The sequence below is a fragment of the Bos mutus genome, chromosome 8, assembly GCF_027580195.1.
Source record: "Bos mutus isolate GX-2022 chromosome 8, NWIPB_WYAK_1.1, whole genome shotgun sequence".
Classification (NCBI taxonomy): domain Eukaryota; kingdom Metazoa; phylum Chordata; class Mammalia; order Artiodactyla; family Bovidae; genus Bos; species Bos mutus.
In genome coordinates, this window is record NC_091624.1 from 10,375,015 (window position 1) to 10,400,474 (window position 25,460).

The window sequence follows — 25,460 nt, forward strand, 5'->3', positions numbered from 1 at the left end:
AAGTTCGTCCCTGTGACCACAGCTGGGCACTGGCTGGAGCTCTGCCTAGTCAGGCAGTGTTTCCGATGGGTGTGTTGCAGGCAGGCTACCTGGAGACAGGATCCCCTGAGTCTCCCGAGTATCTAGGTAAAACCTGGGGGAGGACAGAGGCCAAAGTCCTCTGGCCAACAGCAACCTGGCAGGAGTTCTAAATCCCTTCCAGGTTGTCCTTGTGTGCTAGAAAAATATTTTCTCTGTGCCATGTCATGAAAAGGATGGAGAAGCACCGAATAGAGGGAATGAAAGAGCTTCAGCCATAAGATTTTCTGCCAGAGGACGGGGTCTCCTGGGGGTAGGAGTTCTCCAGAAGAGCCTACAACATGCATCCAGTCACTTGTCCCTCCATACATCCACCGATCCATCCATCCATCAGTCCATATGTCCACTCACTGATCACGTTTATCACATGCTCACTCTGCACCAGGCACCATGCTGGATACCAGTGCTAAAGGGGCAAATGAGACACCATCAGAGGAGCAGATGGACGGTGGATTTGGGAAACCAAGCCTCAGGGAGTAGTGGATTCCCCCAAATACCCAGCATTTAATGGTTGGACCCATATTCCCCACTAAAGCTGCTCATGGGGCACAGGCAGCATTTGGGAAGAAGACACTGGGTAGAAACGTGGCCTGAAAGGGTGGTGGGGAGGGACACCTGGCCTCCCAGTAGCTGCAGGTCAGTGGACAATGGAAATGGTCTGGTCAGCCACAGCAAAGACCGGGAAGAGGGGCCCAGGGAAAGACGCATGGTGGATGTGGAGCACGGTCCCCGAGGCAGGCTCATAGAACAGTAGCTCCTGTGCCTGCAAGTCCAGCAGCACCCCCAGCTGAGCTGGGCAACGCAGCAGCGCCAGGGGCTCGTGCTGCCCGTCGTGTGAGAAACGGAAGTCCTGGCCATAGCGGGAGAAGACCCAGGAGAAGGCATTGCAGCCCAGACGAGAGTCACTGCCAGAACCCTTGCGGGGCAGCTGGCCTAAGGCCACGCCCACCTTGTACGCACAACTGTTCTGGACGTTTACCGTCCAGGCGTGCAGCCCAGCCTGGAAAGACGTGTCAGCCAGGGCATTGGGCCAGTGGTCAAAGCGCTCTGGGCCATCTGCACAGGCCTTGGACTTCTTGGCATTGAAGGTCAGGGTCCTCCGATCATCTGACAGTTGCAAGAAGGGGCTGACCGTCCTCTCATCCATACGCACGTCCTCTGTGCCTGCCAGAAAGAATTCTCTGAGTTGCCCAAGGCCCACCCTCAGCCCTGACCTGGTCCTGCCAGGTAGCAAAGGGCTTCCTCACCACTCACTGGGAGGTAAAGCCATTTACTCTCTCTGAGCTTCAGATTTCTCATCTATAAAAGTGGGGATCAGAACAGGACTTAACACAGGGTGGATGTGAGGATCAAATGAGATGATACCTGTAAATTACCAAGCATTAACAGTGATAGAAATAAGGCCCAGAGAGGAGAAGCAAGTTGCCCAAGGTCACATACCAAGTTAGTGGCAGGGGCCAAATGAAGACCCAGCATATTGTTCCTACATTTAGCATTGGCACTGATTGGGCTTCCCTGGTGGCTCAGATGGTAAAGAATCTGCCTGCAATGCGGGAGACCTGGGTTGGGAAGATTCCCCTGGAGAAGGGAATCGCTACTCTAGTATTCTGGCCTGGAGAATTCCATGGACAGAGGAGCCTGGCAGGCTAAAAGTCCATGGGGTGGCAAAGAGTCAGACACAACTGATCAACTTTCATTCACTGATTGTAGTGCACCCTAGTTGGGCATACGCAGTATCCAGATCAGACTTGTCCTAGTGACATGGTTCCTGAAAGCTTGAAAGCATCAGATATGCAGTTTCCAACAACTAAGTAAATGGGACTGCAGGCAAATCAGGCACCACTGGATTCCAGAATCTAGAAGCTGTAGCTTGTACTAACATTTTAAGGAGAATGTGCGGGGAGGGAGGGTTAGAATTGAGATGAATTCAATCCATTAACTTAGTCTTTCTGTGAATTGTGAAAATACTACAACAGGCAGTGTGGAAGCTTCCATTTAGTTTGGGGGAGACCTGCTTTGAGAACCCTCCCAGTGGGGGAATTCCAAAAGGCAGGAATCCACGTCACGTCCACCTCTGTGGCCCGAGTATACAGCACAAGGCCAGACCCACCACTGGCCTGAGTCAATGTCAAGTGAGTGAGACTAATCCAGGAAGCTCAATTCTTGCTCCAGATGCTCTCCAACTCAATTGCATGTGCCAAATTGCTTCAGTTGTGTGCTGATTCTTTGCGACCCTACGGACTGTAGCTCACTAGGCTTCTCTGTCCATGGAATTCTCCAGGCAAGAATACTGGAGTGCGTTGCCATGCCTTCCTTGAGGGGATCTTCCTGACCCAGGGACCAAACCTGTAACTCTTGCGGCTCCTTAAAGAGAAACTAGGTTTCCAAGAAATAGTACTGAGCTGTTACAGTAGGGCAGAACATGAGGAGGATGTGATTTCTGGGAACAGGATTTATCCCAGACCCAACCACAGAGCAGGCTGGTCTGGAAACGGAGAGGACCTGGCCCAGCTGCCCCAACCCTGTCCAGAACTTAGGCTCCATTGACAAGCCTGCATCCAGCATCACTGGTTGCTTAACCTACGATGCCAGACACACCAGTCCCCAGTGTGACGCAGCAGCAAAGCCCACCCAGACAGGAGCCTGGCTCCAGCAGTTCCTAACCTGAGAGGGATCCGAGAATGGCTGTTGCCCAGAGTTGGGTCAGTAATGGACTCCGAGTGCACTTCTCATTAAAGTTTAACTTTTCCGACTCCTTGGGATCCAAAATGCCCTCTGCTTCCTCGGTCCTTGTGCAGGGAAAAAAAAGAGATTTAGGGAGGTTCTGGAAACACATCTGGATCAATTCAGGAGGGGGACGGAAGTAAAATCCTTTTCCCATGAGGGTGACAGCAAGAATGGCCAGGACCCACATAGGAGCCCCCAAAGAGAAGGGGCTGGAGCCAGAAGAGAAGGTGGGCATTCCCTCTATGCCTTGGAGCCTTAATTCCAGCAAGGCACATGGTTTATAGGGAAGGGAATACATGGTGTCAATGTGTTCTGTGGGGAAAGCAAGTCACCGGTGTCTCTCGTGAGTTAGCTGGGAGGAGGACCAGAGCTACAAGGAGGATCTAAGCCTCTTGTACCACGGTCTTTCTGCTCCAGTAGCGTGCATAGAGAAAAATCTCGCTTTCCTTCAAAATCTACTGCAGCAAAACCTATTGGTATGGTCAGAAGATACAGCCATTCCTCTGCTCTTAAATCAAACACCCCTCAGGAGTCACATAAGAAATGATCGGTTATCACCCAACCATAAAGTAATCATAGCACTTTGCTCCCAATAGCCACCTCTTTTCAGCTCGCAGCAGGGACTGGGTTTTGCTGGAAGAGATTTGGGAACACAAGATGCCTAGGAGGGGAGTATTGTCATGTATTTAGCAGCCGAGCTCTAGGCTTGCTGTTTCTATGTAGAATCTCAGGATCTTTGCTCTAACTTGGGAGGCAGTTGTTACTTCATTGGACAGGAAGGAACCGAGATTCAGAGAAAGCACTCAGCTAAAAAGAAGAATCTGGATTTAAGTCTTGCTACTCTGCAGAAACAAAAAAAACCCAGACTGGGGTCCAGGCACCATTGTCTTACCCTTGACCTGAAGTGAAGTCTGAAGGGCTGTGAGGCCCTTCAGAGTGAGGATTCACCTTAGGGCCTAGCAGACCTCTGATCTGGCTTCTGAGAAAGAACCTTCCCTCTGCCTCTAATCCTGAAGGTAGCTTTGAGCTCAGGCAGCAAAGAAGTGAGAACACACGCTCTCCTCCCCAGATCTCGTGGCTCTGTCCACAATCAGAGGAGGAGGCTAGAGGGTGAGCACATCTCCTCATGGATGCCAGCTCTTTTTTTTTTAAGACTGGCACCGACTGTCCTGGCTTGAGAGGAGCGAGGTGAACAGAGCCTTAGGAAAGCTGAGAGCAGACTCTAGTTACAAAGACTCTTTGTGGTTGGGACAAGAAAGGCTCTGTTGCTGTCTTCTCAAAGCACTGAGGCTGGCTCTGGAGAAGTCCCAGCCACCAGATGAGGAGGAAAGAGGAGAAGGTGGTGTCAGCAGTGCTGAGTCATTATCAGAGCAAATCTGAGGCCAGTTACAGACACTAGAGTCTAGAGAATCGGCTGGTCCAGCTGCCTCATGCCATGGAAGAGAAAACTCGTGACCCCAAAGGAGTGGGAATGAAACGGGACTGGCATGCACCAGGCCCGGGCCAGGACCAGAACACCCAGTCTGTGCAGCATGGCCTTCTGTCATGGCAGACCAGGGCTGAGCTCAGCCACAGATGTGGAAACAACCTTAGGGACCGACAAACAGGTTTTGAAAACGGTATAATCGTCCCTCCATGTCCTAGGGGGATTGGTCCCAGGACACCCAGGAGTACTAAAATCCATGGGGCATTCAAACCCTTTGCAGTCAGCTCTCTGTATCTGCAGTTCCCCATCTGCAGATTCAAAAACACTCAAACCCTTGGTTGGTTGAATCTATAGGTGGGGAGCCCATGGAAATGGAGGGCCAACTCTACTTTGAGAGTACGCACCCTCAGTCTAGAAGCACAAAGTACTACAAACAAACCCTGAACTCTCCTAGTGGGTTTGTCTACCATACTATGGGTTTTGCAACTCAAACAACTGTTTCTGTATTGTAGGACCGAACAAATGAATAGATATATTGCTGTTGCTGGGAGCCACGGTTCTCACTGTGAAAGAACTACATAAAGACAGAATAAGGAAAGGCATAGGAAAAACCCTGTGGTGTTTGACTGGAATTAGAAGTTGTGATAGAAACTCAGGAATAAAAAAGTTATGTGCACACACACTCCCCATCTCTGCCTGCTGTCCACTGAGAAGGCTTGGAAGCAATGCATCAGTAGCAGGGAACACACCTAAAGCCTAAATCTTGGTTTTTAAATACTCTTCACCACTAAAAGGAACCAAGACTCCCTGGAGAAATAGCTGATTCCAGGGCTGGGGCAGGAAAAGAAGCTGTGCCTAGGATATCTTCTTGTGCTGAAAAGCAAGAAAGTGCTCTAAGAATGGTGAAGCGTTGTCAGAAGGACCACAGGATCTGGCTTGAAGGGGCTCCTACTGGCCAAATCTGGGACAGTTTGAAGATCAAAATTAATAATAGAAGTAATAGATTACAATGCACTGAATAAAATAAGAATCTATGAGTCTATGTTGAGACTAAATAAGTGAATGAATAAACAAAGTCCTAGACACAGCAATCAGACAAGAGAAAAAAGTAACAGTAAAGGACTCCAAATGAGAAAGAAGTAAAACTGTCACTGTTTGCAGATGACATGATACTATACATTGAAAACCCTAAAGATGCCACCAGAAAACTACCAGAGCTCATCAATGGATTCAGTAAAGTTGCAGGATACAAAATTGACATACAGAAATCTGTTACATTTCTATACACTTGACAGTGAACTATCAGAAAGAGAAATTAAGGACATAGTCCCGTTTGCCATCACATAAAAAGAATAAAATTCTTAAGAGTAAACCTACATAAGTAGGTAAAAGGCCTATACACAGAAAATATAAGACACTGATGACAGAAATTGAAGATGATACCAACAGTTGGAAAGATAGACCATGTTCTTGGATTGGAGGAATTAATATTGTTAAAATTACCATACTACCCAAAGCAATCTACAAATTCAGTGTAATCCCTATCAAAACACCAAAGGCATTTTTCACAGAACTAGACAAATAACTTTAAAATTTGTATGGAAACACAAAAGACCTCAAATAGCCAAACAATCATGAGAAAGGACAAGGCTGGAGGACTCACGCTCCCTGACTTCAGACTATACTACAAAGCTACAATAATCAAGACAGAGACAGACACATGGATCAGTGGAACAGAATAGAAAGCCTAGAAATAAACCCACACATTTATGGTCAGCTAATCTACGATGAGAAATTTGTTTTCTGTGCACTGAGTCAGGAACCTGTCACTGGCTCTCCACCCAGGTGGGCGTTATCATCTGGGGCTCTGGGATGTTTTAAAACGAGTAGGACCAGGCTGCTCTGTCCTGTCTTTGCCCTGAGCTGTAGAGGTTCACCAAAATCAGATTCTTGAAAAATCCAAGTACATCTAAGCAGTGGAAGGAAGTACTGACCAGAGGATCTGGAGGTTTGGGTTCTAGTCCTGGCAGTGTTGCTGACTGGCTGTGACCTTAGGCAAATATCTATCCCTCTCTGGCTCAGTCTTTCCCCTTGATTAAGGGGTTGATCAGATGATTTGCTAAGACTCTACTGTTTTTCACATTCCCAACAATAGTAATAGAAGTCAAAATAATTGTTTCCTTATCTTGACCTACAAGGCCCTGGGCTTCCCTGGATGCTCCGATGGTAAAGAATCTGCCTGCAATGCAGGAGACCTGGGTTTCATCCCTGGGTTGGGAATATCCCCTGGAGGAGGGCATGGCAACCAATTCCACTATTCTTGCCTGGAGAATCCCCATGGACAGAGGTGCCTGGCAGGCTACAGTCCATGGTGTCGCAAAGAGTCGGACACGACTGAGCAACTACGCACAACAACAACGATCTACGATGAGAGCAAGAAGATACAACGGAGGAAATACAGTCTCTTCAATAGCAGTGCTGGGAAAACTGGACAGCTACATGTAAAAGAATGAAACTAGAACATTCTCTAACACCATATACTAAAATAAGTTCAAAATGGATTAAAGACCTAAATGGAAGACTAGAAACCAAAAAACACCCAGAAGAAAACATAAGAACACTCTTTGACATAAATTATAGCATTTTTTTGTCTGTTTTTTGGCCACATTGTGCAACATATGGGATATTAGTTCCCCAACAAGGGATCAAACCTGAGAACCCTGTGCTGGAAGCATGGAATCTTAACCACTGGGCTCTCAGAGAAGTTCCATGTAGCAATATGTTTTTGGACCTGTCTCCTAAAGCAAAGGAAAAAAAAAAAAAAAAAAAACCAAATGGGGCTTAATTAAACTTAAAAGCTTTTGCAGAGCAAAGGAAACTATCAACAAAATGAAAGGACAACCTAATTGGGAGAAAATATTTGCAGATTATATGACCAGTAAGGGGTTAATAGCCAGATATATAAACAACTCATACAACTCAACATTGAAAAAACAAAAACTCAATTAAAAAATGGGCAGAAAGGGAACTCCCTGGAAGTGCAGTGGTTATTCCACACTTCCACTGCAGGGGACTGGGATTCAATCCCTGGTGGGGGAACTAAGATCCCGCAAGCCACATGGTGCAGCCAAACCCTGTCCTCCCAGAGAATAAACAAAAACAAAAATGGGCAGAAGACCTGAATACACATTTTTCCAAAGAGGACATACATATAGCCAACAGGCACCTGAAAAAATGCTCAACATCACTAATCATCAGGGAAATGCTAGCCAGAACCACAGTGAGCTATCACCTCCCAGCTGTCAGAATGACTGTCATCAAAAAGAACACCAGTAAGAAATGGTGAGGATGTGGGGAAAACAGATTCTCATATACTGTGGTGGGAATGTAAACTGCTGCAGTCACTGTGGAATATGGAGGTTTCTCAAAAAAAAAAAAACCCAACTGAAAACAGAACTACCATATGACCCAGCAACTGTATTACTGGGTCTATACATATACACACACACCCAAAAAGACACATGCACCCCGATGTTCACAGTGGCATTATTTATAACTGCCAAGATATGTAAGCTTCTCCAGGCCAGAATACTGGAGTGGGTAGCCGTTCTCTTCTCCAGGGATCTTCCCAACCCAAGGATCGAACCCAGGTCTCGTGCATTACGTGCAGATTCTTTACCAGCTGAGCTATAAGGGAAGCCCCACGTACATACACACACACACACACAAAACATAATTCAAAAAGACACATGCACTCCAGTGTTCACAGTGGCATTACATATAACTGCCAAGAATATAAGATACCTAAAGGTCCATCGACAGATGAATGGATAAAGATGTATATATATACAACGCAGTATTACTCAGCGTAAAAAAGAATGAAGTTTTGCCATCTGCAACAATATGAGTGGATTTGGAGGGAATTCTGCCAAGTGAAGTACGTCAGCTAGAGAAAGAAAAATACTGTATACCACTTATATGTGGAATCAAAAAATACAACAAACTAATGGCTATAACAAAAAAAGAAACATAGAGAAATAGAGAACACAGATGTAGAGAACTAGTGGTTACGAATAGAGAGAAGGAAGGAGGGAAGATAGGGGTAAGGGATTAGGAAGTACAAACTATTATGTATAAAAGAAGCAACAAGCCTACATTGTACAACATAGGAAATATTATAGCCAATATTTTATAATAACTACAAATGGAGTACAACCTTTAAAAATTGTGAGCCAGTATTTTGTACACTTATATATTATACATCAACTATACTTCAAATTAAACAAACTAATATAATGCTGGATGTCAATTATACTTAAATTAAAAAAGGTAACATCTCTGATAATGGGACAAAATGACATCAATGCCCCCTGGTATGACAGACAGACTGAGGACATCACGTATGAGATACTCTTGCTTGAAATGTACAACCTGAACCTAATCATGAGGTAACATTAGATAAACTCAAATTGAGGGATATTCTATAAAACTGTCCTAGACTCTGAAAAAGTGTTTAGGGGGGAAAAGAGTGAAGGAAAAATTACAGATTAAGAGATCAGATGGATTGGGTATGGGGGGGAATGGGATTCCAAAGACAATTATTAAGAACATTTTTAGTACAATTGGCAACATTTGAATACAGACTATATATATTAGATAATAGCATTATGTGGACATGGGATTTCCTGAATTTAATAATTATACTGTGGTATGTAAGAGAATGTCTGTTTTTTGGAGATTCATGTTGAAGTAGGTGATAAGATAAAAAGTCATACTATCTGCAACTTACTCTCAAATAGGTCAGAAAAAACAAGTTTTTCTGTATATATACACTAGATAGACAGGAAGAAAGAGACACAAGAAACAGAGAGCAAATGTGGCTAACTGATATCAATTAGTATTTCTAAGTTTATTATACTACTTTAGCAACTTTTCTATACCTATGAAATATTTTAAAACCAAAAATAAAGAATTTTTTAAGAAATCAGATCAGCTTGATATTGAGGACAGACTGTATTAGAGGAAGATGATGAAGATAAAAGAGAAAAAGATGAGGAGAGGGACTTCCCTGGTGGTCCAGTGGTTAAGATTTCGAGCTCCCAATGCAGAGGGCCCAGGTTCGATCCCTGGTCAGGGAACTAGATCCCACATGCCACAACCAAGAGTTTGCTGGATTCCAGCTGGACCTTTGAGTCCTTCCCAGCACTTTCATTCTGTCATCTTAGCTCCATGAGATGTGGCCTGGATGTCTGGATCTCAGCATTCTTTTCCCTGAAAATCTCGCTGCAACTAAGACCCGGCGCAGCCAAGTAAATAAATTAAAGAAAGAAAAAAAAAAAGAGAGAGAGAGAGACTAGGAGAAGTGTGGAAAAGATCATAAGGAGACAGTAAGCTAAATTTAGGAACATCCATACTGCGGAATACTTCAGACTTCCCAGAAAGTGAAGTACATCTAAATATACCAGGATAGATAGCCTGATAAGTTATAAACAAATATGAGGTGATCCCATCTGTGCTTTCAAAACAAAATTTCAAGAAGGGAAAAATCCCCCACACTCTTTTGTGATTAAACACGGGAAAGCCTATAAGACACACATATAACTGTTAAAGCTGATCATGATTCAGAAACAGAATTGGGAAGAAGTGATAGAGACATTTTTCACTTTAAATCATTTTCTACTGGTGAAAATTATTTTTTTCTCCCATGTACATATGTTGCTATTGATATCTATACTGCTGTCTTTATAAAAATAAAGAAGAATGGACTGTGCTCCCCAAGCACACATTGTGTCCGTGAGCTCTGAAATCTCACACACGCAGGGTAAGAATTTAATTTCTTTGCCTGGAAAATTATCACGTCTTGGCCACTTCCTCTGGCTCTTGGGTCTCAGAACCTTTCAAGACTTTTCAGAACTCAGGTAGGGCCTGGTGAAATTCTTTTATTACTGCATAATTAAAATAGAATTTTCCTGGTAACGCAGACTTAGATTTCAGATTCTTTCATTAGAGAAAAGGGGAATGAAGTAGAGAAGACAGAACTGGGTCAGGTGTCAGCTGTGGGTCCAAGCCCCAGCGCAGGGGCTTAGGCAAGTCCCTTCCCCTCTTTGAGCCTCAGCATTCTCATCTGTAGATGGAGGTGGTGAAACCCTCCCAGCCGGGTGACTGTTTTTTTAATAGGATAATGTTTAAGAAAGCCCATGACAAGCCCCAAGCCTGGCTTCAGGGAAGCCACTCAGCTGCCCACCCTGAGCTTCCCCCCAGGAGCGGTGAGGCCGGACAGCAATGGACGTGGCAGACTTTGGAGAGGTCAGGGGCCATGGCTCCCACGACTGCCCAGGCAAATACCAGGGCCATACTCACCTCTCAAAAATCTCCTGCTCCTTCTGCTGCGAGAAAAGAAAACAAAGTCAGGCTTGGCACCAGAAACCCAGCAGGTCGTCAAGACTTGACTATGATTAACTCGCATGGAGGGCTCCACGTGGAGAGAAATTCTAGAATAAAAACATCCACTCCTTCTTTAAGACCCTGCACAAGTTTTATGGGTCCTTCTTCACAGACCTCTCCCATCACGCACTCAAAGTGAATCCCTCTGTGCCCTGAGCCCCGTGGCACCCTAGGTTTCCCTCAGACTACACTTCCGGACAATCACCTATTTACCCAGCATTTCATCGCCCAGCGGCTCAATGGACGGGACTCATTGAATTTTCTGTTGTGACCCTCCCAGCGTTTGGGACAGAATGTGCTCGGCACGTGACAGCTGTGTGACAAAATGAACGCGCGATCTGGGACAGCCACAGAAACCATGACTGCACGAGAGGGGCAACTTGAACACAACAATGTTGTTCCACATTCTCATTTCTCTGCGTGGCGCATCTACTGAGATGTCACACCGTCACCTTAAACATATTAGATTGTGATTTCCGGGTGGTGGGAGTGAGGATGAGCTCTGTATTTGCAGCAGACCTCTTGTCAGTGCAGTGTTCTCTCTGCAAGCTTCTGGACTCTCTCCCTCTCCCCACTTCCTTTTACAAAGCTATGACTCTTGTCTTTGAGACATTAGCCTTTAAGTCGCTTCATTCAGGAAGGCTTCCCTGACTACCACCCGCCTCAAGCCAGGACTGCAGGGGCCCCAGCTGCCAGCAATGCCCCCTACCATAGCACATATCCCTCCATGTCTTAATTATCAGTTTATATATTCGCCTCTTCTACAAGGCTGTGAGTTGCTGACAGCCATATCCGGTACCTCCACTCTTAGGGCTTTCCAGATGGCTCAGATGGTAGAGTCCGCCTGCAATGCAGGAGACCCGGGTTTGATCCCTGGGTTAGGAAGATCCCCTGAAGAAGGAAATGGCAACCAACTCCTGTATTCTTTCCTGGAGAGTTCCATGGACAAAGGAGCCTGGTGGGCTACAGTCCATAGGGTTGCATAGAATCAGACACAGCTGAGCAACTAACAACACGCATAGATAACACAATGCTTAGCATACATTAGGCTCTTAGTAAATATTTGCTCACTACTGAAAGAACAGTTACCAGTTGAAAAAAAAAAAAAAATCCCCATTAGTAATATTGCCCTGTCTCATCCTGGTTCCAAATTATCATTTTCTACCCACCTCATACCAATAAAACATTCTCATTTTCAGACTTTGGCGAAATCTGGTCAACTTGTGGTGTCCTCACCCCCGCCTAACTTACAATCAACTGGAGGTCATCCAGATGAGTGAGCATGTCCACCAGGCTGCCGCGGATGGTGTCCAGCTTCTGCAGCGCCTCGGCCCAGTGTACTCGCTGCGTCAGGATACTCTGGTGGGCCCGCTCCTCTTCGCCATGCACCTGTTCCAGCAACCTCTGCTCCTCGCTCTCGCACAAACTCCTCACCAGACCCAGCCGCTGGATGACCAGTTCCCGAGCTGCGCTGGCCGTGCTCTGACCCGGAATTAAACAAGCAGTTGGGTCCTGGCATAGCCCCAGGCAAGATTAGGAGGGTTGGGGCTCAGCCAGAAGAAGTGCTAAGATTGATTAGCCATGTCTGACATGGGTACAGTAAGGGTAGTAATAGTGCTTAAAACACCCAAGCCCTAAGATTTTCCCAAATGTGGTTCAGGGAAAAGAATGCTGAGATCCAGACATCCAGGCCACAATTCATGGAGCTAAGATGACAGAATGTAAGTGCTGGGCAGGACTCAAAGATCCAGCTGAAATTGCTTATTTCACAGTTAGGATCCCCAAGTTCAAGAGACCAGGTCAGAGAATCATAGAAATGCAGAGCAGAAAGGCCTAAAAAGTCTATCATCAACAGAACGCACACAAACAGTAGTCCAGTTCTTATTTGGACCATGGTGGTGGTTTAGTCGCTAAGTCATGTCCAACTCTTGCAAAGCCATGGATTCCTAGGCTCCTTTGTCCATGGGATTCTCCAGGTAAGAATACTGGAGTGGGTTGCCATTCCTTCTCCAGGGGGTCTTTCCGACCCAGGAATCAAACCCAGGTCTCCTGCACTGCGGGCAGATTTTTTATCAATTGAGCTATGAGGGAACCATCTATTTGGACCATGTCTAAGGACAAAAAGCTCATTACTTCCCAAATCTGTCTATTCCAATTGCTTCCATGGTAGAATTCTTAATCTGCCACACAAGAGGGCAGAAATAAATTCTAAGTCAATGAATTTAGCATGTGTCCCCTAGCAACTAGCACAGTGTCTGGCAAGGAGCAGGTGCTCAAATATTTACTGAACGATTGACAGGAAAAGTTCTTTCCAACTTAAGCCAAAAATCTCTTGGTGGTGCTCACATGCCAGTCAGTGGTAAAGCAGGGTCTAGAGCCCAGTTCTCCTGACTCTCAGCCCAGCACTCTTCCCCTCCATCAGTGCCATCTGATGACCCATCCTCCCCCATGGCACTGTTGTCTGAAGCTCCTGCACTCTTGCCAGACAACTGAGGGTTCAACTACTTCCCTCATGCCAGAAAGTTGGGGCTCGTCAGTGGCTCTCCTTGTTTCCTGCCCCTAAAGACCTGCCTTGTACAATGAGGGGACAGTTAGGCCTGTTTCTCAGAAGAGACTGAGACCCACAATGTGCCCCAAGGAGAAGAGAGACGGCCTGAGTGAATGGCTGAGTGAACCCAGGGGTTCAGATTCCAAGTCCAGTGTTCTTTGGAGGCAACATAACACAGTGGTTAGGAAACTAGGCTGTAGAGACAGCGCCTAGGTTTAAATATTAGCTGTTCTATTTACTAACTATGGAACGTTGTTCCTTATCTTCCCTGGGCCTCAATTTTCTAATCTATCAAATGAAGATACTAATAGTACCAACCTCATAAGGCTACTTTGAGGGTCAAGTGAGTCAATATATATAAGAAGAACAAAGCCTGGCACATACGTGTTTGGTATCATTAGCTCTTGCTCCTCTCTCTAGCCCACCTCAATACCTTTCCCACGGGTGGGTCTCTGCAGTCCCGTTTGTACTGTATGAACAGGATCAAGAACAGACCCAAGATGCATTAGATACTCCCTGACAAGAAGGCTGCAGTCAATTTCAACATGCTTCTTGAGTCATTCCCAGGGAAAAAAAAAATTTGCTTTCCAAAGATATGCCTGAAGAAACTAAAATCCCTCCTAGACCAAAACACGGGCTTCCCTGGTGGCTCAGACGGTAAAGAACCTGCAATGTGGGAAACCTGGGATTGGTCCCTGGCTTGGGAAGATCCCTGGAGGAGGGCATGGCAACCCGCTCCAGTATTCAATCTAGACTGGAGAATCCCATGGACAGAGGAGCCTGGTGGGCTACAGTCCACAGGGTCGCAAAGAGTCAGACATGACTGGGTGACTAACGCACACATAGACCAAAACACAGAAATGCTGGAAAAATAGACCAAAGCATCCTTTTAAAGTGAAGCTACTTCTGGCAGCTTAGAAAAGGGAATCCCTTGGAGTCCAAAAGTAGAAAGGAAACGGAAGACCAGTGTAATCAAGAGCTGGGGACTCAACTGGCTGCTCTGAATGGGGCTTGTGATTTACTTTAGATTTGTACACTCATGTAAACCATCATACAAAAACAAAAGTACAATAAAGACCTTTCTGATTTTAAAATAAAGGGAAAACTTTCTACAAATGAGGGAATTATTAAAAGATGTGCTTTAAAATGAACCCTGCACACAGCAACTAGAGAAAACTTGTATGCAGCAATGAAGTCCCAGCATAGTAAAAAAAAAAAAATTTTTTTCTAATTAATTAAAAAATTCTTAAGGGGACCAAAAAGAGACCATAAATAGAATATACAACTTTCAAGCTAGGATAGGGAAAAGAAGGGAGGAGGGGTTGATTAACTCAAAAGAAGGGAGGAAAGGAAGGAAAAAAAGCACAGAAAAAGTGGACTACAGCAGGGGAAGGATAAACTGGGAGGTTGGCATTGACATAGACACACTACTGTATACACAGCAGATAACTATCAGAACCTACTATACAGCACAGAGAACTCTGTCAGTCCTCTGTAATGATCTGTATGACAATGGAATCTAAAAAGTGGATTTGTGTATATGTACAACTGATTCACTTAGCTGTATAGCAGAAACTAACACAACATTGTAAATCAACTATACTCCAGTAAAAATTAATTTTAAAAAATTATAAAAGTGGACTACATAGAAAACAGGCTTCGCAGGTGGCTAGTGGTAAAGACTCCACCTGCCAATGCAGGAGATGCAAAAGACGTGGGTTCGATCCCTGGGTCAGGAAGATCCCCAGAGTAGGAAATGGAAACCAACTCCAGTATTCTTGCCTGGGTAATTCCATGGACAGAGGAACCTGGCAGGCTACAGTCCATCGGGTCACAAAGAGTCAGGCATGACTAAGCATACACAGAAAACATAAAATGACAGCCATAAATCTAAGATTGATTAAACTTGGCTAGTTAAAAGGCAGGGATTATCAGCTTGGACTTTTTTTATAAGTATTTTTTTAACCTTTCTTTAAAATGTTATTTATTTATTTATTTATGACTGTGCTGCATCTTTGTTGCTGTGCGGGCTTTTCTCTAACTGCTGCAGGCAGGGCTCACTGTGCAGTTCAGGCTTCTCATTGCCGGGGCTTCTTTCATTGCAGAGCAGGGGCTCTAGGGGCGCAGGCTTCAGTAACTGTGGTGCATGGCCTCAATAGTTGCAGTTCCTGGGCTCTAGAGCACAGGCTCAATAGGTGTAGCACAGGTGATTAATTGCCCCATGGCATGTGGGATCTCCCCAGATCAGGGATCAAACCTGTGTCTCCTGCATGGACAGGCAGAATTCTTTACCACTGAGCCACCAGGGAAGCCCTTGTTGTTGTTGCTAAGTCGTGTCAGCTGTTTCCGACTCTGTGTGACCCCATAGACGGCAGCCCACCAGACTTCCCCGTCCCTGGGATTCTCCAGGCGAGAACACTGGAGTGGGTTGCCATTTCCTTCTCCAAAGTATGAAAGCGAAAAGTGAAAGTGAAGTCACTCAGTCGTGTCCAACTTAGCGACCCCATGGGCTGCAGCCTACCAGGTGCCTCCATCCATGGGACTTTCCAGGCAAGAGTACCGGAGTAGGGTGCCATTGCCTTCTCCAGGGAAGCCCTGGACTTTTTAAAAAAGGAAACAAAATCCAGTTTCTAAAACACACCTGAAACAACATAAGAAGTTGGAAGTAAAAGAAAAGAAACTGATATATCCAGAAAACACTTGTTGGTCTAGTAATGAGTAAAAGACAAAATAGTCTTGAAGGCAAAAAGGATTCCTGTTCATAAAATGTCACTGCTACTGCTGCTAAGTCACTTCAGTCGTGTCTGACTCTGTGCAACCCCAGAGACGGCAGCCCACCAGGCTCCCCTGTCCCTGGGATTCTCCAGGCAAGAACATTGGAGTGGGTTGCCATTTCCTTCTCCAATGCATGAAAGTGGAAAGTGAAAGTGAAGTCGCTCAGTCGTGTCTGACTCTTAGCGACCCCATGGACTGCAGCCTACCAGGCTCCTCTGTCCATGGGATTTTCCAGGCAAGAGTACTGTCACTGAAAAGTGACAAAAGGGATGTTTTACCAGGAATATATAACAAATTTAAATATATACACTTAATAAATAGTACCAAGAATATAGAAAGAATTGACAAAATTATAAGGAAAAATAGGCAAATTCACAGCATAGTGTGAAAATGTAAATGCCCTTTGCCAGTAATCAAAAAATCTGGCAATCAAAAAAATAGTAAATATAGAGAAGATCTGAACTTATTAATAAGCTTAATTATGGACTTCGCTGGAGGTCTGGTGGTTAAGGCTCTGAGATGCCAATGCAGGGGGCACAAATTTGATCCCTAGTCTGGGAACTAAGATACTGATACTAATGTAAAAGGTAAAAACATATATTTGAAAATTTTAAAGTATAAATAATTAATAATAAAATAATTAAAAATCTGATAACTCATAGCACAAGGAAAAAGTCATAGTAAAGATTTAAAAATACTTATAACTGAGTGAAACTGAAAATACTACATCAAAATTGTGGGATATCCCTCTATCAATACCTAGAAGGAAATATATAGCTTAAATGCTCACTTTGAAAATGAAAAAAGACTAAAATCAATAGGCTGTGTTCAACTCGGGAAGTTAACAAACTACAGAGTAAATCCCCAAAAAAAATCAGAAGGAAAAAATCATAAAGAGGAAATAATAATGGAAAATAGATGTAATCAGAAGGGAAAAGAGAAGCAATCAGAAGCTCTCAGAAGAGAACTTCAACAAGCTCTCCACATCACCTACCCATCTACCTGCACCTGTGCTCAAACACTCTGTCTTCCCTATTTCTGTGGATAAACTGCCTGTGCTCTCACCTCTGGCCAATACTTCCACTTATTTACTAGCTTCCACCCTCTCTGCTAAACCAACTGTCCCCTTTTCCTGCATCATTAATTTTCCCCTCTCTACTGGGCAATTCCCATCAGCATACACACACACAGTCATTTCCCGCATCTTAAAAACCAAGCAACAAACATTTGCTTGCTTGTTGATAGCATATCCATCTCTTGATGGACATCCCCCTCCACTATCTCTTGATGGCATATCTCTCTCCACTATCATCCCATTTCTCAGCTTCCTTCTACAGCAAAATTCCTCAAGAGTCATCTGTGCCAACTATCTCAAATTGCTCTTTTTCTACTCTCTCTGAAATTCACTCTGATCACACTTTTACCACAATACTCTACCAAACTCCTCTTGTCAGGATCTCCGAGGAGCATGTTACTGAAGAGTCCATTCTCATGTCTCCCCTGACTTGATCCCTCTGCAAAATCTGAACCCACCTCCTTGAAACCTATTGTGCGGCACAACACTCTTATTAACTGTTTTATTCCTATTTACCGATTGCTTGCTTCTTGGTCTACTTTGCTTGTTCCTATCTACTCAATTGGGCTTCCCTGGTGGCTCAGACGTCTACTCAACGGTTAGATGTCAGAGTGCTCTAGAGCTCAGTCCTTGGACCCCTGCTCTTTTCTATCTGTATTCTACTCACTTAGTGATCTCATCATTTCCTATGACTTTCACTTTATACTCTCACTTATTTGAAAAAAAAAGACAGTGCACTAAGTCGTGTCCGACTCTTGGCGACCCGATGGACTGCAGCCCGCCAGGCTCCTCCGTCCATGGGATTCTCCAGGCAAGAATACTGGAGTGGGTTGCCATTTCCTTCTCCAGGGGATCTTCCCGACCCAGGAATCAAACCCAGGTCTCCAGCATTGCAGGCAGATTCTTTACCAACTGAGCTACACAGGAAGCCCCACCCTCACTTATACACTAATACATTTACGTCTCTGGCCCAGCCCTCTCCTAACTTGTGTACCCAGCCATCTACTCAACATCTTAACTTGAATGCCTAATAGTCATCTCCAACTGAACATGTACAAAACTGAACTCTAGTCTCCTCCAACCATCACTCTGCACGCAATCCTTCCCCACCTTGGGAAACGGCTGCTCCATCCCTCCAGTTGCTCACATCAAAAATAAAGTCAACCTGATCCCTCCTCCCTTTCTCTCACAAAGCCTACATCCAATCCATCTGCAAATCCTGCTCTTTCTTCCCTCAGAAAGTATATATTAATATATGCTGCGTTTCACCATTCCTACCATACTCACTCAGGTCCAAACCCCTCTCAACTCTCACCTGGATTAATGCAACACTTCCTCACCAGTCTCCCTGTTTTTACTTTTGCTGCCTATGGTCACTTCTCAACACAGCAGCCACTCCTTTTAAATCTTAAGTCATATCATCTTACTTCTGATAACTTCCTGCCTTCCCCAGATAAAAAGCCAAGTCTCTGTGTGACCCGTGAGGATTCTACCTAGCTCCATGCACTGCTCTCTGACTTCATCTCCTTTGTCTTCTTGTTTACTCTGCTCCAACATGTCAGGCACGCTCCCATCTCAGGGTTTTTGCACTTGCCTTTTCTCTTTTGGGAACACTCTTCCCCAGGATATACAGTGCATTCCCTCACCTCTTGGAAATTTTGTACAAATATCAATCTCCTTAATGAGGCGATTCCTGATCACAACCCCATCCTCAACATGACCCACCCCCTGCCTGCGTTCTATTTCTCCATAGAGGTTATCACCTTTTGACACAGCATATATTTTATTTGTTATTAGCCCTCTCCACTGGTGGCTCAGCTGGTAAAGAACATGCCTTCCAGTGCAGGGGTTCAGTCCCTGGGTGGGGAAGATCCTCTGGAGTAGGTAGTAGCAACCCATTCCAGTATTCTTGCCTAGAAAATACCACGGACAAAGGAACCTAGCAGGCTACAGTCCACAGGGTCACAAAGAGTCAGACATGACTAAATATGCACACACACACACACACACACACACACCCTCCCCTGACTAGAATGCAGGCTTCACGAAAACAAGAATTTTCCCATGTTTTATTCACTGTGGAACCTCTAGCACATAGACTGATTGTGCTTGGTGTGTGGCAGGTGCTTACACAGGTTTGTTAAATAATCAAATAAATGGCAAAAATGTTGTAAGTATTCCCTTCAAAATCAGCACCTGCTACGAAAGCTTCTATTTGACACTGCGCTGAGGTCCTAGCCAGTGCAGTTAAGACAGGAAAAGGAGAAGGATGAAGAAAAAGAGAAAACATCATGCAAAGAGAAGCAGAGATGGACAGAGAACAGCTGCCTGGACTTCTAGCGGCTTGTTTGTTCCTGCTTCTCATCCCCTTTAGGTTCTGAAAGACTCGTGTATCTAAAATCCAAGAAATTCTGTTTTGCTTATGCTATCAGTAGTTCAACTAGACTCTATTCCTTGCGATCAAAATCATTTATTTTTTGACTAAAATAGTGCCATGTCTGCTCCATGTACTTTTGGGGAAGGAGGGCAGGGGTGTGCAGGAAGAAACTCATAGCCCCTGCCCTTGAAGGGCACACTTGAGACTAAGAGGCAGCAGCAGCAATGCGTCCACTGAATAAAGGGTGGGCAGTGAGGTGCTGTGGGCCTCCCAGGCGGCACTAGAGGTAAAGGACTTGCCTGCCAGTGCAGGACATGCAAGAGACACAGGTTCGATCCCCGGGTCAGAAAGATCCCTTGGAGTGGGGCATGGCAATCCACTCCAGTATTCTTTCCTGGAGAGTCTTATAGATAAAGGAACCATGGTGGGCTACAGTCCATAGAGTTGGACACGACTTGGCATGCACGCACTAGTGAGGTGCTGCAGAGGGATCACCTGGGAGTCAGACATCCAGCTCATAGAACTGACTCTGTGAGTCAGTTAACCTCTGCGGGACCCATTTCTCCGTCTGTAAACAGGGATGTTACTACCACCTACTGCCGAAGACTGTCATAAAGAATGTGCAATGTAAAAGCCATGGGTTATTTTATAATACTGGGGCTGAGCACAAAATAATTAAAATGATAGAAGACTCATCTGATCTTTTACCTGAAGAAAGTTATTTTTAAATCAGTCTTTGCATCAAATGCATTCTAGGAACAACCCACTCTGCCCAGATGTAAAACCAAGAAAGAGGAAACCATCCTTCCTGAGCATCCAGCTTTGTCAGTAACACAATGGGTCTGGGAGGTTGGGAAGGAACTCTAGACTGGTTCAAGCCCCTAAGGCTGAGAGCTTATCCTAGGAGGCGGGCCAGAGGAGGGGGAAGGGGAAAAATTACCTACCACTGCTCTCTGGTTCTTCCCTGGCAGGACGTCAGCCACATATTTGGTGATGGTAGCACTCTGTAACTGCAGCCTCTCACACTGGTCCACAATCTTGTTCTGCAACACAGATGACATCCATGGTATTTGGATCCACAGTTGGTCCATTCTCTCCGTTCCAGTGATTTTTTTTTTCCCTTTTACCCCACCTCAGCCACCTACTCCCATGGTCATATCTCGGAACTCATCATTATTGAAAACTATGCCACTTCCAAAATCTTCAAGGATCCCATAACCTCCCCACCACTTTCCATCCTAGATCACACACTCTAGAATCTCCATTCCAACAATCCTCCAGCTTAGATGGAGTCACCAGTACATTAGTCTTAGCACTTTTCACTGTCCATCATCCCTTTTTGTGGCCTTGCTTCCCTCTTGATCCTCAAATCCCATGGCCCATCATAAGCACTTTCTTACATACACTCACTCTTCCTTCATATCCAGCCCCCTAACTGTCCACACCTGCAACTGAGCACAAAAACATGGCTTCCTAAGCTGCTCTTCCCCAAGGAATCCCCATTCATTAACAGTACTTCCAAGCATCAATCTCGCTACCCAGACCAAAACTCCAGGAGTTACTCTCCAACCCCACATCTAATCCATCAGTGAGTCCTACCAGCCTCTTCTCTGAGGTCTCTCTCTCTCTTCTGGCCACTTATGGTCACCTTTACTTCTGCTGTTCAACCCAGATCACCATGATCTCCCACAGGAACTGCTGATAGAGTCTCCTAACAGGGCCTTTATTCTTGACCACCTTCCCAGCTTCCTCGTTAGCCATTGCCACCTTTGGTAAGGAAATCAGATCAAGTCACATCCCAGCTCAAAACCCTCTCGTGGCTTTCCAATGCACCCACAGTGAGACTGTAACCAACAAGGCCCTACCTGGTGGGACTCTGCCTTTCTGTCCAATGTCCTCCTACTAGTCCGGCCTTCTTAAAGTGAAGTGAAGTCACTCAGTCGTGCCCGACTCTTTGCGACCCCGTGAATAGTAGCCTGCACCAAGCTCCTCTGTCCATGGGATTTTCAAGGCAAGAGTACTGGAGTGGGTTGCCATTTCTTCTCCTACTCCGGCCTTCTTACTGTTCCATAAATACACTAAACCTGTCCCGACCTCAGTGCCTTTGCACCTGTTGCTCCTTCTGTCTCCCATTTATGTCTTGTTCCTCGACTCCAAGGAGACTTAAGCCTTCCCTGACCATCGCACACCTCATATCATTACTTTTTTTTCTCCCTTGCACTTATCACTCCCTGATTGTATATCATGAGTCTGTTTACTTCTTTGGTAGCTGTCATCCCCTACAGGAACATAAGCATCATGACTTTAACTTGTTCTCTGTGTCCTACTACCTAGAAGAGAGTTTCTATACATAGAAGGCCCTGAATAAATATTCAGTATTTGTTGAATGAATGAACACCCACTTCTTTGGCCACAAGAGTTTCAGCAGTTCACTGCTCCCAAAGCTGTGAGCATTGGCCCTGAGACCAGGAGAGAGTTTTTAGAAATGAAGACACGAAGGCCCACAGAGAAGTGACTTGCCCATGGAGACAGCCAGGTCCCAGCTTTGCCAGTCCACCTCTCCAGGTAACAGCTGCAGCACTTCCAAGCAGCAGCTCTGCCACCATTTCCCCTAAGAGCTTTGCCCCAGTTCCATCTGCCAAGGGCGACTCAACTGTCTCTTCCAGGCAGTTCTTGTAAATCCTTCCCTCCACAACCAGGACTCAGTCTTACACTTCACTGGCCCAAACACCAAGTTAAAGAAATGACTTGACTGGAAGAAAGCTGTGGCCACCACACACCACAGGACTGAGGGAAGTGAGACTAGCTTCTGAAAAGCTACAGGGCAGGTATCCAGAAGGTAACAGAGAGGTTGCTGAGCTGGCCTTGTTTTTGTCCAGTTTAGTAACAATCTTGCCCTGGGGCAAAATTTCTTTGATTGGCCAGTGGGACAGGAAAGTCTGCAAAGAACCCACAGTTTACTCAAAATTGGAGGCAGGGGCTTCCCCTGTGGCTCAGTGGTGAAGAATCTGCCTGCCTGTTCAAGAGACTCCGGTTTGATCCCTGGTCAAAAATGAGAGGATCCTGCATGCCTCGGAGCAGCTAAGCCTGTGTGCCACAGCCACTGAGGCTGTGCTCTGGAGCCCAGAAGCCACAACAACTGAGCCCATGTGCCCTGAAGCCTGTGCTTTGCAACAGAGGCGGCCACTGCCATGAGAGGCCCACACACTGCAACTACAGAATAGCCCCCACTTGCCACCAACAGAGAAAAACCTGGGCAGCAACAAAGACCCAGCACAGTTAAAAATACTGTTTTTTAAAAAATTGGAAGGAGAGAAGGCAAGACACATGCCCTCCAGGCAAATAAGATGAATATGCTAGGGGCCTCTGGAGGGCTCAGGGAAAGCCCCCTGCCCCGTGCAGAGTCCATTCCAAAGCAAATAGCAGGCTTGCTCCCCTGGTCCAGGCTTCAACCCCTTCTACCACTCAGATTCAGCCCTGATGGCAACTTTTTAAAAAAAGGTCTTATTAAGTTCTCACTCCCATTAGCATCACTTCCTCCCTCCAACCACTGACGCAAAGAGGTGGTTTTTCTCTGGCCTAGTCAATGACTCCTCTGGTCCAGCCCCTGAACATTTGGAACCCTGAGAAAGTTATTCCCCTGTTCTGGGCTTCAGCTAGCTCCCTCATCTATTAAAGATAGGTAGGACCAAACCTTCAAAGGTCTGGATGGGATGAGATGATGGCTATTTAAGCGCTTTGGAACTTGCAAAGTTTCTATCCATCGTGCCAGTTCACTATACCACATTATCCAAGCTTATTTTCATCATCACCAACTTGGTGGTCCTACTTGTTACCCACCAGGAGCTTTTCAAGTGCTGTTGGATAACTGAATCCCTCTCCCCAGCACCCTGTCGGGTGTGTGTGTAACAGTCCAGTCTGAGCCCTCAGGCGTCACAGCTGCGCAGACCTCCAGGGAGAGGTTGGGAGAATCAAGCAGGTTAATCAAATTGCAAAGAAACCCCCAGGGACCAAAGGTGGGGTGGAAGGAGATAGGAAGCCCCATGGTGACTTGACTCTCCAATCTCAGCAGCTCAGGGGAGATTGGTGGCAGGAAGCCAAGCTGGAGGCGGAGGTGAGGAGAAAGAAAGCCTAAGTGAAGGGTTCCAGTAGGAACCTCCTGACATCCTCCCCGCCCCCTCCGTTTACCTAAGTGAAACCGGCTTCAAGTACAGTCCAGGCCAATCCTGAAAGGGAAGAGAAGTCACCTCACCAGGAAGGCTGAAGGGAGGATGAGGGGAGGAGCTTTAAGTCGAGGGGCTAGGAAACAAGGAGAGACCGAGTTTTATCAAGTTTCCAAAGGGGCGGTGGCCGGGGAACGCTTTGTCCCGGGCACCTAGAGCAACGGAGCCCTTCACTGCCCAAAGGCAGCCCCACCGAGCAACACGTTTAATAAATGCCTCCAAACTATAAATGAGGACACTGGGGCTCAGAGATTACGAGACTCACAGGGAGGACCTGATGGAGGTGGGACTCGAACTCGGGTCAGCTGGACTCCAGAAGCCACACCCTCAACCGCCTCGCTCTACAGCCGGTGCCTCTCGCGGAGCCACGACTCCCCGACCCGCTGCCGGGCGCCTGCCGGGGCTCAGCGCCTCCCCCCACACGGCGCCCCCTTCTTCCGGAGCCCGCCGCCTGCCGGCGCCCACGCCCGCTCACCCGCAGCTCTTCCGCGCGCTTCTCGGCCCGGCGGATGCGGTGCCCCCGGCAGCGGCCGCCCAGCCCCGTGCAGGCGGCGCACACGAGCCGTCGCTCGGAACAGCAGAACCAGTTGAGAGCCTGGCCGTGTTCGGGGCAGATCGGCCCTGGCTCGGACCCCGGCTCCGGCCCCGGCCCCTGCCCAGCGCCCTCCGTGGACATGGCCGAGCGCCGGGCGCCGACCGCTCCACCTGTCGCAGGTGACGGCTGGGCGGGGCTTCCCTGGCTCCGCCCCCGGGGCCCCGCAGAGCGCCCGGCCCGCCCGGCGCGCCCAGGCGGCGACGCTTCCTCCCACCCCGCTCCAGTTGCCGGGTGGGCGCCCGCCCCACACCCCGCCCCAACCCGGGCCAGATCCCGCCCGCTTTAACAGTCTTCTTGATGTTTTACTGAATCGTGTTTTATCGCGTGTTTGTTTTGTAATAAAATAAAACACATTAACGTGACTGTAGGAAGTTGAGTACTGTTAATTGAGCACTTACTAAGTGCCAGAGTTTTGCTGAGCGCTTTAGCATCCCATCATGTAATACCCCAACAACTCTTTTTGACAGGCAAGATACTTTTAAGCTACTTTTAACCAAGTAGCTTAAAGCTGGGAGAAGGCAATGGCACCCCACTCCAGTACTCTTGCCTGGAAAATCCCATGGATGGAGGAGCCTGGTGCCCTGCAGTCTATGGGGTCACTAGGAGTCGGACACGACTGAGCAACTTCACTTTCCCTTTTCACTTTCATTGCATTGGAGAAGGAAATGGCAACCCACTCCAGTGTTCTTGCCTGGAGAATCCCAGGGACGGGGGAGCCTGGCGGGCTGCTATCTATGGGGTCGCACAGAGTCAGACACGACTGAAGCGACTTAGCAGCAGCAGCAGCAGCTTAAAACTAGATTCTGGTGTCAGGCTGTCTGAGCTCAAATCCCATTTAGCTGTTTATTGGCTGAGGACCTTCCAGGGTCTCACTTGTAAAATGGGGGTTATGTGGGTAACTACCTCACCGACTTGTGCTGAGGATTAAATGAGTTAAAACACAAAACAGTATCTTAAGTGCAGACGGTGGTTGCAATTGCTAAGCGCCTGCTAATAGTACAAGCAAAGTGCTACTATGATCCCCATTTTTATGGAGGTTAAGGATCTTGCCCAGGGCTCACAGTTATTATTTTGGTAGCAATATGACTGGAACTTAAGCAGTTGGACTTGCGGTCAATATGATTAATATTTTCTAAATTGCATACCAAGGCCCATCTGTGTTAGGCTGATTTCCCCAAAGTCGTTATATCCA

The 25,460-nt window shown here is 46.4% G+C and overlaps 1 protein-coding gene across 3 annotated transcripts; it reads right to left on the minus strand.

Annotated features, from left to right (window-relative positions):
• Positions 1 to 307: 307 nt before the first annotated feature.
• On the minus strand, positions 308 to 24,405 carry BSPRY (B-box and SPRY domain containing). 3 transcript variants are annotated; one of them, XM_070375063.1, is made up of 6 exons: positions 24,149 to 24,405; positions 20,395 to 20,493; positions 11,927 to 12,187; positions 10,592 to 10,614; positions 2,743 to 2,867; positions 308 to 1,242 (listed from the first exon to the last, which is right to left on the minus strand). In XM_070375063.1, the coding sequence occupies exons 1-6, from the start codon at positions 24,347 to 24,349 to the stop codon at positions 716 to 718; spliced, it is 1,236 nt and encodes a 411-aa protein (XP_070231164.1). In that variant the 5' UTR covers positions 24,350 to 24,405; the 3' UTR covers positions 308 to 715. The 3 variants fall into 3 exon arrangements, with proteins under 3 accessions (XP_070231164.1, XP_070231163.1, XP_070231166.1); XM_070375062.1 differs by having other exon boundaries at positions 10,592 to 10,617; positions 24,149 to 24,404; XM_070375065.1 differs by having other exon boundaries at positions 10,592 to 10,617; positions 11,927 to 12,157; positions 24,149 to 24,402.
• Positions 24,406 to 25,460: the final 1,055 nt, after the last annotated feature.

Coding starts and splice junctions, on each gene's coding strand:
- BSPRY (XM_070375062.1), bottom strand. CDS start 24,349: ATGTCCACGGAGGGCGCTGGGCAGGGGCCGGGGCCGGAGCCGGGGTCC. Junction 12,188..20,394: donor GGAAGAACCAGAGAGCAGTG/GTAGGTAATTTT, acceptor GGGCTATGCCAG/GACCCAACTGCTTGTTTAAT. Junction 2,868..10,591: donor GAGCAGGAGATTTTTGAGAG/GTGAGTATGGCC, acceptor TCCCTGCACAAG/GACCGAGGAAGCAGAGGGCA.